This window comes from Pteropus medius, unplaced genomic scaffold, assembly GCF_902729225.1.
Source record: "Pteropus medius unplaced genomic scaffold, Ma_sr-lr_union100, whole genome shotgun sequence".
Lineage (NCBI taxonomy): Eukaryota > Metazoa > Chordata > Mammalia > Chiroptera > Pteropodidae > Pteropus > Pteropus medius.
In genome coordinates, this window is record NW_024350921.1 from 3,042,204 (window position 1) to 3,059,755 (window position 17,552).

General features: G+C 35.9%; 1 protein-coding gene across 3 annotated transcripts in view; it reads left to right on the plus strand.

The window, feature by feature from the left end:
- Window positions 1-6,852: 6,852 nt before the first annotated feature.
- MRPS9 (mitochondrial ribosomal protein S9) overlaps window positions 6,853-17,552 on the plus strand; it is a 58,271-nt gene continuing 47,571 nt past the window's right edge. For 2 of the 3 annotated variants that reach the window (XM_039840129.1, XM_039840130.1), the window contains exons 1-2: window positions 6,890-7,024; window positions 15,184-15,363. In XM_039840129.1, coding sequence (XP_039696063.1) covers window positions 6,890-7,024; window positions 15,184-15,363 — 315 coding nt within the window. Of the gene's footprint in view, window positions 7,025-15,183; window positions 15,364-17,552 lie in introns of all 3 variants that reach the window. The other variant, XM_039840128.1, reaches the window with a different exon arrangement.

Genomic DNA, 17,552 nt, shown 5'->3' on the forward strand with positions numbered 1-17,552 from the left:
TCATCAAGAAATGAGGTAGTTCAATCACACACTAGGCTGTGATATGCTTGTTGAAATTGGACACAATTTCAGGTTTCAGATATGATACTTGATTTTGGTAAACACTTGGAAAATGGGCCAGGAAAGTTTCTTCAATGGAAATAGGAAAGGTGGCATGCAAATATTCAAGAGTCATTTTAAGGATATTGAAGAATAATTTTTTAATCACCCAATTTGATAAATTGAGATAGAAAATTCTACTTTGTAGATATAAAATGGGGTAGGTTAATTGCTCTCAGAGAGAGTTTAGAAGTGGTTCTGCATAATGGTAAAATGAGTTAGATGATTCCCTTATTTTGATTTGCGGCTCTATAAAACATTTAGGAAATAAAACTATCTTGATCCATTTGGCAGGAAGTAGTGTTTTCCTTCTCAAACTCCCAAATTACTTTACAATTCTTTCATGACTATATCACAGTCTTTCTAGAATAATCATATTCGCGTAAATATCTCTTTCCCCCTATAAGTTTATAAGCCGCTGAAAGACAGGTACCATCTTAATACCCAGGTGGTTCCTATCACAGAGATTTGCAAAGTATGTATTAATGAGTATTGGGTAATAGAGATAAAATAGAGTAGTGGTGTTAGGTGTATGTGCTCCACAGCTCTGTCTCCTGGCTCCATTACTTCCTAGATAGGGGACCTTATGAAAGTTATTTAACATCTCCATCTCTCAGCTTCCTATGTCTAATAAGAAGATGATAATAGGGTCTCACTCACTGGGGTCTTGTTATGATTAAATGAGAAAACTTAGAACAGTTATATAATTCTCTCTAAAAATGTTAATGTTTTATATGTGTATTTCTGTGTATATGTATGTAGAATTTATATAATTCTTTTATATTTCTTAGAATTATATCCCATGGTCCATCTAAATCCATATGCTTCTTCTGATAGAGACACTATAGAAATGTTGAGTAAGAATAAAAATTACACTTCAGAACATTTCTCATTTTTCAGATATGGACAATAATCTTCCACCTATTTGCATTTTCAGGCTGCATCAACTTCTTAGGAGCAGTGCACTTTTTAAGTTGCTTCCCTACTGTGTAAAGTGGTACTTCCTCTATTTGTCCTAAAATAGTCTCTTTTATGCCTCGAGAAGTTTACTTTGGTCTGGTTTTCTGAAACTGATTTTTAAGTCTGTATTTATTTTAGTTATGCTTTTAATGATTTTATTGATTTCGATTGTATTCTTTCTTAATGTTTTTCATTCCCAAAGACCTAGTGTCTTGACTATATTCAGTCTATAATCTTGGCCACTGAGTTCCCTTTTTCTAGATCTTCTTTATCTCCACTCAGCATCTATCACAGGGGAGTTCTATATTGAGCTCGAATCCATACTTAGGACATGGGTGAAAGAAACAGCCATATGGTCACAGAACATTTTCTATACATTATGATTGCAAATAGGAGATCCACTCATAATCTGACCACCCTATTGGAATAATTACTTTCACTGTCTACATGCACTTTTTTAAAAATGACATAATCTATGCCAAACAATTATAAACATAGTCAAGGAGATACTGGCCTTAAACACACTGGCCCTGAATTTGTGTGTGCTCCAAGTCATTTTTAATGCATAGCAAATGGTGTGATCAATTTATCTTTATGTTCCATGTAAATTTGTTTTATTTTTGATAACGAAGCCTGGAGAAATGATTCTTGAAGCATCATAACAGCATTGACTGACAGCTCCCTAAGTGCTGTGTCTTTCACAGCAAACATAACTGACAGCTCGTAGGTAAAGAGCATATGTAGATGGATTAGGTACATATTGAACACAGTGGGGAAAAAACAAAGAAGATATTTGTTCTATTTGTTATTTATTAAAATTCAATTAATATGTTAAAATATATGCATCTTGGGATAATAGATTTAGTTTGTAGGCAGAGACAGTGAGTTGTTTTTTTTTTTTTTACTGTTATGGAAGCTTGATAAATAGCAATTACATACTAAAATTACCTCTCTTATAAATATTTTTAAACTCTACATTACTCATTTTTATATCCCATGCATATAGTTTATTTATCTGGGAGTGGTCAAGATCATTAGACTTTTCAAGTTGTAGATTTAAATTCCATTCAAGTTATCTTTTGAGGGCACCTGACAGTATAGGTTAAGTTAAATATCCAGCCATATTAAAAACAAGAATCCTGCAATGCCACTTCTAGGTATAGACCCAAAAGAATTGAAAGCAAGGACTTGAATAGATATTTGTACACTCACATTCATAGCAGCATTATTCACAACAGCCCAAAGGTAGAAACAACTCAGCTGTCACTTGACAGATGGATAAACAAAATATGGTATATACATACAATGAAATATCATTTAGCTTTAAAAAGGAATAAAATTCTGATACATTCTACAACATGGATAAACCTTGAAAACATTATGCTAAGTAAAAAAATACAGGCACAAAAATACAAATACTGTATGATTGCACTTATATGAGGTCCCTAGAATAGTCTGATAAGTAGAGACGAAGTAGAATGGTGGTTACAAGGGGTTGAGGAGAGGGAGAACGGGACTCGTTTAATGTGTTCAGAGTTTTAGTTTGGGAAGATGACCCATTTCTGGAGATGGAGGGTAGTGATGGCTGCACAACGATGTGAATGTATTTAATATATGATGGAAAAGAGAATTGCCACTGGACTAAATGTGGTGTAATTAATCTGACCTACTGTGAAATAAGAGAATAAACTCAAAGATTAAAACAAGAATTCTGACTCATTTGGAGGACTTTATGCTGGGCCTCACGTGCAGATGTAACAGTCTGGACTGGGACCCAAGAATTTGCATTTCTAACAAATTCTCTGGTGCGTTAGTTATCTATTGCAGCATAACATATTATCTCATGTTTTAGTGGCTTAAAACACACATGCGCACGTGCGTGAGCACGCACACGTGCACACACACACACACACACACACACACATTCTTATAACTTCTACAGCCCAGGAATCTGAGATCAGCAGTCCTGGCTCAGGAGCTCTCATGAGGCGGCAGTCAAAGCTGATGAAGGCTGCAGTCACACAAAGACTTGACTGGAAGATCCACTACTAGGACAGCTCACTCTCGTGGTGGTTAGCAAGAGGCCGACTTCTCTATAGGGCCATCCCATTACATGATGCCTGAGTTCCCCAGTGGGTATCTTGAGAGAGAGAGAGGGAAGCAGGAAGCCACAGTGCCTTCTGTGACTAGTATCCAAAGTCGTACATCATGACTTCCACTTTGTTTTGCTCTTCAGAAGCAAGTCATCAAATCCAGCTCATGTTCAGGGAGTGGGGCCCTACCTCTTAAAGGAAAGAGTATCAAAAAATGGTGGACATTTAAACACCAATACATTAGGTATATTCCTTGGAGTGCTGTAAGAAAATCCAATAAACTGAAGGCAGGGGGCCTTAAACAACAGAAATTTGCCTCACGATTCTAGAGGCTAGAAGTCCAAGATCCAGATATCAGTAGGGCTGGTTTCTCCTGAGGTCCACGAGAGAGGATTTGTTCCAGATCTCTTTCCTTGCTTCTGGTGGCCTCAGGTGGTCTGTGGCGTGTAGATGGCTATCTTCTCCCCATGTCTTTCCATTGTTTTCCCTCTGTATATGTCTATCTCCATATCCAAATTTCCTTTTCTTTTTTACAAGTATTATTGTCATATTGAATTAGAATCTACCCTGATGACCTCATTTTAAGCTGATTACCTCTGTAAAGCCCTTATTTCCAAATAAGGTCACATTATGAGGTACCGGAGTTAGGACTTCAACATCTTTTGAGGGGACACAATTCAACCCACAATTCAATCAGGGAATGCCGATGCTCTTGCTGCAGGGACCATGATTTGAGAATCACAGGTCTAAACCATCCCCGCCTCAACCTCCTATTACACTGATGAGAAATGTAGGCTATTGATAAACTAAATGAACCACCAAGTGTCAAAGAGGGAGTCTGTGCCAGGGCTCAGATGAGAACTCTGATTTTTTGATCCACATTTAATGCACTTTTCATGAACCGTTTGGCTATTTTTGATCAAAAATTCTTTGAAGATCTTGCTTATCCATGGAATCCATTAAGCTTCTGTTTTATTTCTAGGCTAAAGGTTTTCATATTAACTCATAAATCTCTGTGGTTAGAGATGTTCTCTAGGAATCCTTTAAAAGGGTGTGTGTGTGTATGTATTTTCTGGGGACTACATCATTCAGTATTTAAGCTATCACATTGGGCAAGAAAAAAGAGAGTAGGGAATGAAAAGGAGATGATAAAGGAGAGAGAAGTAAGGAAATTAGATATGAAAAACATAGGAAAAAGAAATAACTGTACCAATTTGCACTCCTGCCATAGCCTGCCACATCTTTTGATGTGAGTCAGGGTGGTGAGATGAAACACGAAAATTGATTCCTGTCATTTGCATCTATAACAGACGTTTAGAAATTCAGTAATAATAATAAAACGAACACCTGTATATCCACGAGTCATCTAAAAATAAGGAACATTAGCAGGAGTGTTGACGCTGATTCCTGGGTATAGCTTCCCTCTCCTTCCTCCCTGGATATTTACTATCCTGAAGTTTGTATTTATCATTCTCTTGCTTTTCTTTATTGTCTTACTAAATAGACATAAACCCTTAAGCAATATATTGCTTAGTTTTGCCAGTTTTAAACTTGACGTAAATGAATCATACTATGTATATAAATGTGACTGTTTTTTTCTCCACTTAATGAAACTCATTTGTATTCATATGTGTTGTTGTGGTTCATTCATAGTCATTGCTCTGTGTGCTCTTATCCATCCAACCATCCTCCTATCAATAGATAAGTTTTTTCGTTGTTACAAAAAATATCTTACGTATATCTCCTGGTATACTCTGCAAGAACTTCTTCGGGGTATACACCTAAGAATGTAATTGATGGGTTGTAGATTGTTCTCGTCTTAACTTTAGATCATTGATAAGTTAGTTGATTTCAGGAGAGCAGTACCATTTTACGCAGCATCTAACAGTTCCTGCTATCTTACATCTTAGCAACATTTGTTGTTAGTCCAACATTTTGACTCTCTTTATGTTTACCTTACCATCTGACTTTGGAAACAAACTCTCACATTAGACATGACTCCACCATATTAGACTTCTGAGACTTTATGATCCTGGTACCTGGGATACTTGATGCCTATGCCATAATAGATGCTCAGTATATGAGGGAAAAATGGAATGAATCTAAGCTTTAGGTGTTTGGTAAAATTAGTTTTTTTTTTTTATATTTTAAATGTTTATCAGTATATTCTTATTCTAATCTTCCCTCCTGCCTCTAAATTTTGCACAATATCAGTCTACAGTGGTGTATTTGTTCCCAAACTCAAAGGTTATACAAGAAATTTAATGCAGCAGTCCAAGCCTTGCCCCTAGAAGTGGGAAATGTATTACATTTGCTTTACTGTAATCTAGAAAAAGATTGTAACATGCATTTTAGAGAAAAAAATAAAACCTCCACAATTCCTAACCTAATTTCACTACTTACTTAGTTCTTACATGCTCCAATATGTCATTTTTAAAAAATGCTATAAATTCTGCTTCTACATACCTATTTGATTGTTTTCTACTTGATTAAATTTCCAGTTAAGTTTAAACTTTTTTTTTTTTTTTTTACAATATGTAGTAACTGCTGTTTAAAGACATGTTTTAATAAGCTATAAAGTGTGTTTCCCAAATGCCAGTTCATGGACTTCTGCTAATTTCTGATGAAAGTTTTACGAGCCTAAAAGGCAATAATAAAAAGAACTACAGAGTGAGATTTTCATACAACCAAATGCATTCCATTTAAAGGACTGCTCTTTATTCCAAGATTATGTCATTTCCACCTTTTTAATGTTAAAGTGTTCCGTGTTTTAAGAAACGATGGTGATCGTAGGTGGCATTTATTGGCTTGACAACTTTGTGTGACCTCAGATTTTTTTGTAAGTTTGTGTTATAGTTTTATCGATCCTTCAAACCTAAACGTTTGGAAACCTTTCAGAGCTGTTTACTACACCATTTAATGTGTATTCCGTGTAAAGCGCCCGGGGAGTTTCCGTCAGGAGCACACGGCTCAGAAGGTAAAACATACTCATCTCTCTTCAACACCTATTTATTTATTTCTGATTGGGTCTGAAGTAAGGCTTAGTACTAACACTACAGGGACATGCAAAGATAGGACAGCGTTTCGTCCTCACAGGTTTTCGGTTTAGCCTGTTAGTATTATAGTTCAAAAAACAACGTAAGAGTGCCATGGAACCCAGTGGCCTGGCAGTTGCTGCAGGATGGATGGTGGAGACTTTGAAAAATGGAGAAGGGTAGAGAGGAGGGAATACCCATGCTAGGAAAGCAGGCAGACAGGAACCAAGGCTTGGAGTACACTCTTGCGCGAGGAAGAGAGGAGCGTCGGCATTAGAGCGGAGCAGAGAAGAGGAGCATGGAGAGGGAGGTGCGGGCGGGCTGTGCAGGTTCTGCGGTTCAGGGTGAGCCGGTTGAAGGAGCAGCAGTGCCCATGGGAAAGAAGGGTTGGTTAAAGAGTCACATGCAAGTCAGTACCAAGGAGACTTGGAGAGCGACTTAATTCAAGACGTGCGAAATAGGAAAAAGGGCAAGATGTAGGACTCATTCCCTCCACAGCTCGCTGTCAACGCGGGCCAGGGTGTGGAACTGGCCTCGTCCCACGGGCTCAAGCACCCTATCAGCCACCTTCAGCCGCAGGACACGCCCCCTGTTTCAATAATCTTGAGAAAACTTCTACTCGACCACCTCGCGAACCCGGCCCACTGGCGCCTGCGCAGTCCCTAGGCCCCGCCCCCGCCCTCTGCACCCTCTACAGTCAACATGGCGGCCTCCTGTGTGTCCTCCGGCGCTGCAATTTCCTCCCGGCTCCTTCTCAGGGGAAGAGTTAGCCTGGCCCCGGGACAAGGCCTCTGGAAAGCCCCGACTGCTGACTTGCAAACAGGTTTCGCATCCCAGGTAAGGCCTGGGAGAAGCGGGAGCACTGATCCTTATAGCGCAAGGATGTGGAGCCAGCGTCGCCACCTTCCCTTGGTGTCTCGGGTGCCCTCAGACGAGTTCCTAGGGCCTTAGGTACTTAGTAGAGCCTGAGGTTGAGAGAGAAGTGGGTATTGTTTTGCACCAACCACTTTGGAGGTGGTTTCAGGATTTCGCAGAATGCACTGAGGGGCGAAGTTACCTGCAGGAAGAACTAGAGCGTCCCTTCCCTTGACTTGGCTGCCAAGGAAAGAAGAGTCCTTGCCTAGGTATGATGTTGGGTCTCCTCCTTCCCGCGTGCCCCGCGGTCCGGGAGGGAGGAGGAGAATGAGAACTGGACTCCTGCAGTGGCCTGGAAGACTCAATGGAGACAGTCACACAGTGGTGAGGATAGATAGTGACTTTTTAAAGTCCCTTCCTTGCATCTGTGCAGTTTCTGTTTTCTTACATCCATTCATTTATCCATCAAACTTTTCTTTTTACTTTTTATTGGAAAATATGCTGGAAGTTTAAATTCTTTCTTGCATTTCTTTTGACTATGTCCTGTATACCCACAATTATCTATAAAAGGGACTGTAGCATACAGAATATTTTTATCGTTGACACTTCATGTGTGTACCAGTGAGGGGGGTTGCTAACTTTCCCTCTCTGGATTTCCTGAACCTATATACCCTTCTATAACTTCCTCTATGTTCTTTTAGTTATATACAAACATACATGCATACGCATACTTTTTAAAAAATGGATCCCATTGTATTTTTTGCTTCTCTAACTTACATATGTAATAGAAACCTCTCCAAGTCACCTATTGTGTATCTAACTTGTATAATATTCTGTGGTGGGAGTGTATCAAAGTTATTTTAATAATTGATGGGCATTCGCTTTCTTTCCATTTTCTTCTCACTAATAAAATGTCCAGTAAACCCTAGCTTTTATTTCTTTTGAAGAGAGTTCCAGTTGTGAAGTTTTTGCTCTAAAAGATGTGTATGTCTTAAATTTTAATAGCTATTTCCCTATAGCTTTCCAAAAGGCTGTAGCAATTCACATTTAATCCCTGATATATGAGAGTGCCCTCTCTTCTACGTGCATTAGGTATTGTTACTATTTTTTCAATAAGATGAGTGAAAATTTTCTTCTTGTTACTTTAATTTTCATGTCCCTGACCACTCTTGAAAGAAAGCTCCCCCCATCCCCCTTTGGCAAATACTTCTGAGCACTTTACTTGAGCCAGGCACTGTGAAGTAAACACATCATAGTCAAACCAACAATTAGCGAACAGTATCCAACCTTAGTTCTCTCAAGGCATGATCTTGAGACAGCTGAATCCCCAGTTCCTGAATAACACCACAGCACATGTTTTACCATATGAAGTACAGCTCAGATATAACTGAAAGACTTTACTGACCCCATTAGACTTTTAAAGATTATATATATAACTATATAACCATATATACATACACATATATGGTTAAAGACATTCATAAAGCTTTTTCTGGCACAGAGCTTGTCTGTCTTAAATATTAATGTTTCTTCACTTCCGTCTCCAACATTAATAGTTATATTTCTCTTAGGGGCCATGTTTCATAAAATAACAAAAATATTAATCATTTCTTAAGTACCTGAAACACTATACCTGTTATTTTTGGGGTCATAACTGATTAGTTATGAAATCCCTTCAGAGGTTCCAGACAACTTAAAGAAGAGAGGAAGAATAGAATAATAGTAATAAAGTGCTTCTCATACAGTGTAAATATTTTTGCATTTTGTTTATATGTGTAAGTGTGTACAAGGTGGTGGTATAAACAGTAGCTATTCCTGTGGGTCACAGTGAGAACACTGATGCAACAAGGAAAAAGAAACAAGTTTTGTTAAGCTCTGACTCCTGGGTGCTCATTTGGGACCCTTACTAGCAGATTTTTTTCCTGCATGCCAATCTTGTGGCACATGTGTTTCATATTAATGCCACAATACAATTGCAAATATCTGAGTGTCCCAAATTTGGAGTTGAAGAAGGACTCTTACTCATGAACGGCTAAACTTTTTAGATTATAAGCCCGTGAATATCAGGGATCTACGTACAGTGTACTGTGAGGGTTACAGAGGTGAATACGGAAGAGCACAGAAGAGCACAGAAGTGCAATGCTCATTTCAAACGGATTGTACTATGTTGACCCGTGGGCAGCTTCACAGAGGAGGTGACAGTAGAGTCCTTAGGAACTATATGCATAAAGAAATATTCTGTTCTAGAAAGATGTAATAGGTACACAAGGGACAGAGATGTACAGAGTCAGTGGATTCTGGTGACAAACAAATAATTGGGTGTAGGAATTATAATAGGTATAATAATTGATGAGAAAATGGTGACAGACGGGACTGGAAAGTTTTGCAGGGTCCAGATGATGATCTGTTTTGCTGCACTAAAGTACTTGAATTTTTTTATTTGTCACAAATTATATTATTATATAAACTATTATAAGCAATTTATAGTTGTGGTGTACTACAAAGGTTACCTATGAATTCTTAAATCCTCAATATAATTTAATGTAGGAATGCTAATTTAGCTTTCTATAATATTTCTGACTTTTGTAATATGGAAAAACAATAGACCAATTTCTATTTTGAACAGTTTTACTATAAAATATCAATAATACATCCTTTTAATTTTATTTTCTACTAAGCACTTTCTTAGTACTTAAACTTTCTGATTTTACTGAGCCAATATGCCATTGTTGAATTGGACTATCTACCAGAAAAGGGTGATCGATAACATTTGGTGACTTAGCTCATCTGTGTATGTGTGTATGTGTGGGGTTTTTTGTTTGTTTGTTTGTTTTAGTAAGAACATTGCTGTCCTTGTCTTAAGTATCTTCTCATTTCATCTTATGGGCTCCTGAAGGTTGTAATGTTCTATATTTATCACAGCATCTAGTTGGTTTACAGTAGTGTCTTAATAAACTTTAAAAAACTCTTTGAAAAACAAATTTAAAAATTGACTTGCATTTGTATCAAATGCTTTATACAGCTCTGTAAATTAGTTACGTTTTCCTCCACATAATTTTTGAATTTTTTAAAAATTCCAGTTTATTAGCAATGGAAAAGAAAGCCCTTTTGGTAGGATAAGTTATTCTCTTTGATATTTCATCCTGTCCTTTTAAGGATAAATTTAGTGTGCTCCTCATTGCTTTAATTATGGAAAATATCCGGACACTACAATTTGCATTTTCCTTATGTAGCAGTTTACAAATTAAAGAGAACTTAATGATAGCTGTTAACATCTTTCCCACCTTTTTTTCTCTTATAAAATAAAGTAAGTAAAGTTTTTTAAACTGTGCTTTATTGTTGTAATTAGGATGATGAATGAATTATTTATTGCTGCATAATAATTATCCTCAAATTTAGCTGCTTTAAATAACAGATATTTGTTATCTCGGTGTCTGTGAATCAGCGTTCTAGGCACAGCTTAACTGGGTCTCCTGCCCAGCGTCTCCCATAAGGAAGCAGCTCAGGTGTTGGCTGTGTCTACAGCCATCTCAAGGCTGGAGGGTGGAAGTCTACTTTCCAGATCATTCGGTGTGAGTGTTAGCAGTGTACATGCCCTGGTAGGCTATAGGGCTGGCTGTTGCCGTCATTCTTGCCACATGGGCTTCTGGGGCAGCTCACTACAGAGGGCTTCCATCAGATTTTTCAAGAGAGGGTAAAAAAGAGAGAAGACAGAATCTTTCTGTAACCTAATCTCAGAAATGACATTCTATCACTTTAGTAGTATTCTGTTCAACAGAAGAAGGTTGCTAGGTCCAGCTTACACTCGCGGGGAGAGGACTGCACAAAAGTGTGACTACCAGGTGGAAGTCTACCTTCCTACAACGGTGAAAGACCCACACACACTTCTTTTGTTATTGTCTAAGTGTCTCATACGTTTAGGTCTTTCCCCTACAGTTGGTTTGTAAAACTCTTGAGAAAAATAACATAACCTGTATATCCCCCATGGTGACACCTAGCACAGTGCCTACAGATGTCTCCTAGATGCTCACTGATTGTTTCTTGAATTAAACTTGTGAAGAGTTCTTATGTATAAGGATATGTGGGTTTCCATGTGTGTGTATGCACATTTGCGTACGTGTGAACACCTGCTACATTACTTTTTGCCAAGTAAGATTAGTAACTTAAATGAAAAAATTACATCTTTACCATGCCGCATGTTTCTTTGTCTCAGTGTAGCAACATTCTCATTTTTATACCACTAGATTTTCCTTTACAGTTATTTCTGTTAAAATTTAGTACATAGCCTGGCCCATAGTTGCTCAAATTTGTTAATTGAACTTATAAAATAGTTTACTTTTTAGAATTTTATTAGAAATAAAGCATATTCAAGCATATAAAAAAGTAGAGAAATATAATGAATCCTGTGTATATGTCAACCAGCTTCAACAGTTATTAATATTTTGCCAATCTTGTTTCATCTGTCTCTACCTTTTTTTTTCTAGAGGCTTTTAATGTATTTCTCAGACTTTCTGTTATTTTACATATAGGTACTTAAATATGCATCTCTAACAGGTAAAGATTTTTTAAAAAACAAAGTATCCATGCCACTATGAGCACATCTAACAGAATGAACCATAATTTAATATAATCTATTACCCATTCAATGTTCAAATTTCTCTGGTTGTCCCAACAACAACTTTATAGTTGGTTTGCTTAAATCGGGATTCAAACAACGTCCACATACGTCATTTGATTGGTAAGTATGTTAAGTCTCTTAATTTAAGTCGCTTGTGGAATGGATATAAATGATGAGTTTTGCTTAAGTAGTACAGTAGATTTCCTTGTTTGTTTAACCTGGCATTTTTTTCCCCTTTGTAGCGGCACCTCAGTCTCAGGAAGAATGAGTTCTTCCCCACTGGATACAGTACAGAACTATAATCTGTAGCACCTGACCCATGGTAGCTGCATTACATATTCCCTCCCCTGAGCTCTGAGGCAGAGAGACAAGGGTGATTGTAATACCATTTATCTAAATGGCCACATTCTGACTTCACTGAATGTGCTGCCGTGGATTGTTGTAGTTCTTGCTTTTTAACTGCCAAAGATGCTTTGAATCCTTCCTGCTTCAAGTTTTGCCCTATGGGCTCCTATTAGCCTTCTAAGAAGTGTCTCTTTTGTTTAAGTAAAGCAAAGTCAGTTTCTTTTGCTTGAATCCAGAAACCGCTAGTTTTAAAAGTATAAACCTCTTCAAAAAGGTTACCATAATCACTCTCTTGTAGTCCTTCTATTGTTTTTTTTCTACACATTTTCTCTAATCTGACTTCAGTCTTTACCTTTTTTTATTCCTCAAAGTATTTTTTTTACCTTTTCTATTCAAATTAGCAGCAGATTCTTCTTTGTTCATTTTTATCCAGTTGAACAAAAAGGAAACTCCTTAATACTGCTGTAATACCACTAAAGTAGTGCGTAGCCCTGGCATTTGGCCAGATTTGGGGCATCACTGCTTTGTCAGGATGTGTCTGCTTCTTTGGCAATCTGTTTGATTGAAATTATAGTCATCTGACCCACTGATTATCTTAAAAAAAAAACATATCTGTCAAGTTGTAGCTATACAATTTTGTAAAAACAAAGTCAGGAAAATTCACTGTCATAGCTTTTCATTTGGAAATGGAACCATTAAAAAATTTTTCTTGGTAATTATACTTAACAATGGCAAAATAAATTCTCTCTAGGAATTCTTGTTGTTCTTAGCTAAAGATCTGGTCATTTCATACTCAGCTTCATCTTACTTAATAGATTGTATTAATGAATAATGGACTCCTTCACATGTAAGTATTTTTGTATGAATTCATTGCTGGAATAATGCAAAAGATTTAATATATTCAATAGTCTGGTACTTACGTGATGGCTTTGTAACTTTAATAAATATTATGAATTTCCAGAATATCATATTCTTAAGCAGTATGTATAGATATCTTCGAAAAGATTCTAAAGATCCTAAAGAGATTTTATGGAAAGTAGGAAATTATGGACATGTTTTTTTTAAAAGCCCTTTCTAAATGAACAACACTAAAGAAGTTTACAGACATTTTTTAAGCCTCATTTATGTTAAAAGTACGAAAGCTACCACCTCATGTCACAAACTCTGGAGAATATAGACTCTGGAGAATATAGACAGACCCAGGGTAATTTTAAATCAAGTGAAGAAATGAGTCTTCAAGCCAGTACTCAAATTCTTTACTTGAAATGATGCTAAAATGTAGGAACAAAAGAAGAAAAAGAGCAATGTGGAAGAGAGAGACGAAGAAAATATAAGGGAATATTTACTCAATAAAATGCTAGAATTATAACTACTTCACATTGTCAAGAACATTTATTAAAAAGTTTGGGTGAGAGAGAGTTTTATGAAACAGGATCAGACAAGAAGATATGAGTAAAATAAACTATTAGGAAAGAATTTTGAAGATAGAAGTGATATAGGAAGCTAAAAATTCAGAGTGGCTCAAGAATCGACACTGCAGAAAACTAAAAAAAAAAGCCAAAAAACATGAAAAACCAACAACAACAAAAATATGGAGTAAAGATTTAAAAATCATAGACCGCAGAAGGGGTCAAGAATAAGACTAAAGAAGCTGCTATATATTAAGAGCAGAATAATGGATAATTGCTGTGATTGAAAAAGAACAGAATAAGTAGGTGAGAATTCAGTGGATATTGTTTATTTCTGAAGTTAGTAGGAGAGATACATGTAAACATTTTATTCAGAGACATATAGATAATCACTAGTAAAATAAAAGCAGGCCGTATAGTGCTTACCAGATCAAAAGATAAATTTAAAAAGCTACAGAGCATATAGTAAAAGAAAATAGGAAGGAAGGATACAAAAAAGATAAAATGAAAAATAAGACAATATATTAAAACCCATTTAAATGAGATATTCTCATGTATTTAAAAACTCAGATCAAGTCAAAGGAACAGAACCTAAAATGACTCAATTAAAATAAAAAATGTGGATAGTGAGTGGAATGTGCAAATGGAAGTACAAATGGAAGTTTAAAAGGGTTGCAGTGTTATGATCCAACAGAATTGAATTCAAGATAAAAGTATTGCATGGAAATGGAGCACTTTACAATGTTGAAAGGTACAGTCTACCTTCCTGAACTAAATCGTGCATTGACTATAACATTGAAACATACAAGGGAAATTTATAGGAATTGGAAAGATGATCGACAAAATATTACAGAGTGTGTAGATGTAGATTTCTGTTTCTTTGGTATTAATGCCTTGGGAAATTCCTAGTGCCATAGCATAAAAGAGTAACAGTAGGTGTCCTGTCATTACTGATTGTTTAAAAGGATGTGAATGACCTTATTTCTACATAGAATAATGAACCAAATTAATAAGAAATTTCGATATTTAGTGAAGCAGTTTCTTCATTGTGTCAGCTTAAAATAAGGACCATAGAATAAAGTCTCAAACTAAGCCAACCCTATTATTTTAAGGTATTTAAAGATAGGCTGCATTTGTACCCTTCAGAAAGGTATCTGCAGTCTAAGGTGCTGTTCCCAAGTACAAGTACATGCCTCTATACTCCCATGTCTTCTGCTTGCTAGTTTCTGTCTGCAGGAACGTTTGCCTCTTTTTTTTTTTCTTTTAACATTTGCCTCTTTTTAAGGGAGTGGCACATCACTATTCTGTGTGTGTCAAATATCACAACTAGCTGACATTGACCAATCGGTATCAAATGTGGATGCTTGTAGTAGATAAGGAAGTGGCATATCACTTACAAGTAGTTTTGCTTTTAATTGTTTGAAATGAGAGTAGTTTAAACTACTTTGTAAGCATAGGCTTTTAAAAGCAAGCTTTTGAGCAGAGGACAATTTCTAACAGCTTTTTTTAAAAATTTTGTTTTATTATTTTCAAGTATACATTGGTTAGACATTTATATAGTTTATAAAACGATTCCCCTAATTGCTCTTTCTCTCCTCTGGCTCTAACAGCTTTCTTAATAGGACTTTTACCTTGTTTGCAGACGCCTGCCAACTAAGTACCATAATAAAAAAGACAATTGTTTGAATATCCTGTTCTAAATGGAGAAAGTAGCCTACAAGATTGTTGTTTAATTTAATTTTTTTCTTTTTCTTTATATTTTCTGCTAGATATTAAGGCTAAGACATACCACAGTTTTAACAACAAAGAAAAATGTTGCAGCCTTAAGACGTGAAATGTATACAGCGGATTTTATTAAAAAGCAGATTGAGGAATTCAACATAGGAAAGAGACATTTAGCCAACATGATGGGAGAAGATCCAGAAACTTTTACCCAAGAGGATATTGATGTAAGTACAGTTACGCTGTTGGAGAAGTGATTGCGTAGAGTTTTAGATGTTGAAAGCGCCCTTCTTCAGCTTGAGCCCTTTAGCTGTGTGTAAATTTTAATCAAACTGTCAGAATAAGGGAAATGCCACTATACTTTGCAAGTTGAAACTATAGTTTCAAAGAGAGGTGCTCCTCTGTATTTGAAGCATCATAAAACATGGTGAGTTTTTAGATTTTAACTAGAAGTAGATACTTTTCTTGATTGAGGGTCATAGGAGCCACTATGAATGCTTATACACAATTGGAAATACTTAGAGTATAGTCTTAAATCTAGCTTTCTTACTAAATGATAAAACCAGTGGTATTGGAAATAGTCAGTTTTATAGGAAATGCCTTAGTAACCTTAAGCCCCATGTTTTTTTTTTTTTTATCAATTTAACTCTACATTTGAATTTTCAAAGTGAGGGAATGTTCTAAGTGATTTGAGAATAGATTAGACTATGCTATTCCTGTCCCACTCTTGAATTATTATCCCAATAAAAGTAGTAATAATCAATATTACTTTTTTGCTAGGCATGCCAGAATAGCTAGCAAAAGAGCTTAAATTTAACGACTTTGAAGCTTGTTCTAATTTTTTGATCAGTAACATAACATCCCATGGTGATTTATATTTAACTGAAGAATAACATCTTTCTATAGATTTAATATTTTATATGATTTTAAATATATTATTGTTTTAATCATTTTGTGGTTTTAGGCATTTTAGTTTGTTTCTCATATTTTTGTATACCATACCTAGTTACTTGTGAATGGTACTTAAGTACCTCTTTAAGGCACCAGACCAACATCTTTGCTAAGCCAGAAGGATGGCTTATTGCCTTTCTAGGTCCAGGCGATTTGGAGTTATTGACCTCATAGCTGCTGTCTTGTTTTTGAACCTTATGGTAATCTGGACAATATTTGGGATATATTAAGAAACTATATTTTTATAACACTGGTTTTATCATAGGTAGTGTAGGTATTGCTCCATTTTTAGAAGAGAAGGATAAGCATTAAATATATACGTATGGATAAAGGTAAAAGCTCTAAAACTTTAAACTTTGAACCTAGTGTTCCTTCTTCATATCAGCCTTATTTCATAGATAATGGACACCTGATAGTATCTAGAATATATTACCTAATTTTAGCTACATGCTCAAAAAATGATGTCTTTCAAGAAGAATTGAAGAAAAGTACAAAAATAAGATCTTGTCTTTCCCCATTTAATAACATGTATTTTTTAAAAAGATAATGAAAGAGTCAATGTCTTGGCACAATTGTCGTACTATACAAATTGTGTTTTCCAAATTGAGATATAATCTCTACATCTCTGCTCCCTTAAATTTTCTTTCTTAAGACCACTTCTTTTGCTGTTTCCTTTTATTTATTTATTTATTTATTTATTTATGTGGGGGTCTGCTTTATTGGAATGTAATCCACATATCATCTAATTCACTGGTTTTTAGTCTGTCCAGAGTTGTACAGCCATCACTACAGTCTAATTATAGAACATTTTCATCACCCATGATGAAACTTCCCCCACTCACCCAGCTCTAGGCAACTACTTTTTACTTTCTGTCTGTATAGAATTGCTTCTTCTGGACATTTCATAGAAATAGAATCATATAATATGTGGTCTCTTGTGACTGGTTTCTTTCACTTAGTATATTGTTTTCACGATTGATCCATGTTTTATCATGTGTCAATTCAATCCTTTTTATTGCCAAATAGTTTTTCATTGTATGGATATACCATATTTATTTTTAGCCATTCATCAGTTGATGGACATTTGGATCGTTTCCATTTTTGGCTCTGAATAATGCTGCTATATACATGTCTGTAAAAGTTTTTCTGTGGTCATATGTTTTCACTTCTCTTGGGTCTCATACCTAAGAAACCATTGCTAATCCAAGGTCATGAAGATTTACAGTTATGTTTTCATCTGAAGGTTTTGTAGTTTTAGTTCTTACCCAGGTCTTTGATTCATTTTGGGGTAATTTTTATACAGGGTGTGAGATAAGGGTCTAGTTTCATTCTTTTACATGTGGAAATCTGGATATCCGGTTATCACCATGACAGTTGTTGAAAAGACTTGTTTCCCCATTGAATTTTTTTTTTTTTGGTCATCCTTACTGAAAATCAATTGGCTGTAAACATGAGTGTTTATTTC